We start from the raw sequence: 3,026 nt of genomic DNA, 5'->3' as shown, positions 1-3,026 counted from the left end.
AGCTTACTTTAGACATGGACACAACGGAGATCCGCACTGTAAAATGGATGGGGATACTACTGGACAACAAGCTCAACATGAACCCCGAAGTCGATGCCAGAATAAGAAAGGCGAAAGCAGCTGCCACAACTTTCGCAGATACGGTCAAAACTATACCACCCTCAATGCTAGCTGCAAGGGTAAGGATTACCGGCGCCTGTGCTGTCATACTACCGCACCTACTGTACCTCTGGAGAGAGATACCCTTTACACCACAGCAAAGAAGTACGATGACAGACGTAGCAACTCAACTACTTGCTAAGGTACTGGGCAACACCAGTGGGGTGTCAGCTAGAACAATCCTACAGCATGTGGAGAACATAACCAAGGGGCTCACACCCAGAATGAAGCAGATGGCGGAAATACCATGGGAGCTACAGAAGGACACCTATGCGGATCTGAGTATAGCTCAAACAAGTGATTTCCACAAGCAGGGGCAGAGTACAAGCATCCTTCATGTAACAACCGAGATGAACGGCGCGCCACAACCTGCTACTAGAAAGCCGTTCATACCGAAATTGAAACTGACCGAGGAACCGGACACTACAGACTTTGTAAGCCCGAGGGAGGATTTGGACTATGAGGAAACCAGAGATGTATATGCCACCACACTAGAATGCTCACCACCCACCCCTGGTTTCGGCCAAGATAAGCATCCACCGAACACGTCGAACATGACGCTGAGACTGGAGACCATTCGTGCAGTGGAACTTGCCCAGCTGACCTGTCCATACTGTGGGATGGAGAAGACGACCAAGCAAGCTACCAGGGCCCACTTTACTACAGCACACCCAGGCCTCTATCGCCCACCACCAGACGACCCATGTTATTGCACTGGTTGCAAACGAGTGATGACTAAGCCTTACTATAGAGACCACCGATGCAGGAAGGCACCTACCGAAGAATTCAAGACGACAGAGTGCGTGGGCTGCGGAAAATGCTATGCTAATCCTCAACTCTCTGCCCACCTAATACACTGTGTCAAGTACACCGGACAGCTGATACCGTCCAGGCAAAATACAGGAGCTTTCGAGTTTGCAAAGAAGATCCGCGAGCTCCTGAAACCTATGCCTGTCAAAAGGCTGGATACTGTGAATAGTACGTGCACCAATCAAACTCTCAAGAGAGCCAAAGACAGCCTAAGGCCGCATACGCCTAGGGAGAAGAGATGTCAAGCAAGCGCTAACCCTCACCAGATCACGCCTAGGCGGGATGCTGAATTGATGCGGGACAGGGCTGACAGGATGAGGAAGGACACTGAGGAAGCCATACGGCGAGAGCAATCTTACTGCAAACTCTGCCACAAGGAACTGAAGTCATCGCAAGCGCTGCGTCGGCATGAGAGCCTCTACCATCCGGAGAGAACGAGGCCGAAAGGACTACCGGTAGCTTGTATTGGTTGTAATATTGCATTTAAGACCGCGGCAACCTATGTTAAACACAAATGTAAAGGAACACCGCGTGGCGAATTAGCCGAAAAAGCGTGCCCGGAGTGCGGCGAAGTGACGCTAGCGAACCCAGAATACTCAGTGCATCTACTGGAACATCATCCGGGGATATACAGCTAGAAAACTTTGAGATGGCTGGACCAAAAGTAACTCTCAGAACTTTACAGTTCAGGAAGGACGTTGTGAGGCAAGTCCGCGATAGGCTGCGAATATGTCTACACTGCGAACAAGAGCAGCATGACAGACACCTGATGAGGAAGCATTACAGGTACTGCCACGCTGCTGAATATCAGATACCGAAAGCCCTGCCGATACTTTGTGTCGGATGCAAGAGAATATTGCCGCATACATACTATAGGGTGCATCGATGTAAGGTGCTACTCACAGGGGAGCAAGCGCCGATGTCGTGTAAGGCATGCGGCGAACTGATGATGAACCCGGAACTGTCAGTTCACATGATCGAATGTAGGAAACCCGCCGACGAGGACATCGACCCTTTCAAGAAGAGCAAGCACGACTATGACGGGATACGATGCCTTGAGCAAAGGATGAGTGATGAATCGGAAGAAGCAGATGGGCAGCGAACAACAATGAACATAAGGGAGCGAACCCTAGCTGCGGTCAAGGAGCAGTTGATGACCTGTGTCCCTTGCGACAAGCATTTCACGACTACCCAGGCCAAGCGTAGACATGACGAACGAGAACACAATCAAACCACAGGGGCGAAAGGCAACCCTGTGTGGTGCACTGGCTGCCACAAGCACTTCAGTGGTTCCAGCGCTTATATACGCCATGTATGCCCTGACACTGATAAGGAGACGGAGGAAGACCAATGTGACGGATGTAGCATAAGGTCACGCAACCCCGCACTATCACTGCACAGGCTAACCGAACACATGTAGAAAGATGGAACAGGTTGATGGGGCCTCAAACCCACTGGCTCTAACTATTTTTAACCATACGAACGCCCGCCCCGGCTAACGGGAGTACAGCAGAGAGCGTGCAATGCTAGAAGCAAACAGACTTTTCAACAACAAAACGATCTAAATACAAAGCCAGGAGATGGTAAACACACCAACGACCCACCTGACCACCGATCGGAACCAATACCGAAAGGTGCTACCATGTCGGTGGAGGGTAGTGAAGACCCGCAAACGGTCTCAGGTGCCGGACAAGGGGAGTGGCACTCCCCGGCCAATGCGGAGGAACAGAGTCAACTCAAGCCTGCAAGGAAACGAGGCCTTGCTCATGTCCAGCCACTCACCATGACGGAGATTGGCATTACGTTGATTGACCTACAGAGCGAGATATATGCCCTTAGAAAAGAGCAGAGAAACGAGAAAGCCAGGAGACAGCAACAGATGCAAGCACGATATAACCAAAATCCACGAGAAGCTGGACAGGATAGCAGGGACATATGATGTCAGGACACATACTACCGCAAAGAAGGATCGGCCGGTTTCGAGGTCGACCTCAGCTAAGAAAGCGAGGGCACCGGGGCGGTTACCAGAACTGGACGATATACTACCAACCAAACCG

The 3,026-nt window shown here is 51.1% G+C and overlaps 2 protein-coding genes across 2 annotated transcripts; both read left to right on the top strand.

Annotated features, from left to right (window-relative positions):
- Positions 1-47: 47 nt before the first annotated feature.
- GNI_188450 (hypothetical protein) lies at positions 48-1,607 on the top strand (the record flags this gene model as incomplete). The annotated part of the gene is made up of 1 exon (XM_011136369.1): positions 48-1,607. The coding sequence occupies one exon, from the start codon at positions 48-50 to the stop codon at positions 1,605-1,607; it is 1,560 nt and encodes a 519-aa protein (XP_011134671.1).
- An 11-nt stretch (positions 1,608-1,618) lies between these two features.
- Positions 1,619-2,389, top strand: GNI_188440 (hypothetical protein; the record flags this gene model as incomplete). Its single annotated transcript, XM_011136368.1, has 1 exon — positions 1,619-2,389. One exon carries the CDS (start codon positions 1,619-1,621, stop codon positions 2,387-2,389), a length of 771 nt encoding a protein of 256 aa, XP_011134670.1.
- Between the last annotated feature and the right edge of the window lie 637 nt (positions 2,390-3,026).

The sequence above is a fragment of the Gregarina niphandrodes genome, assembly GCF_000223845.1.
Source record: "Gregarina niphandrodes unplaced genomic scaffold scaffold00079, whole genome shotgun sequence".
NCBI lineage: Eukaryota > Apicomplexa > Conoidasida > Eugregarinorida > Gregarinidae > Gregarina > Gregarina niphandrodes.
Note: the sequence above shows the minus strand (reverse complement) of the source record. Positions and strands in the feature narration are given on the sequence as shown.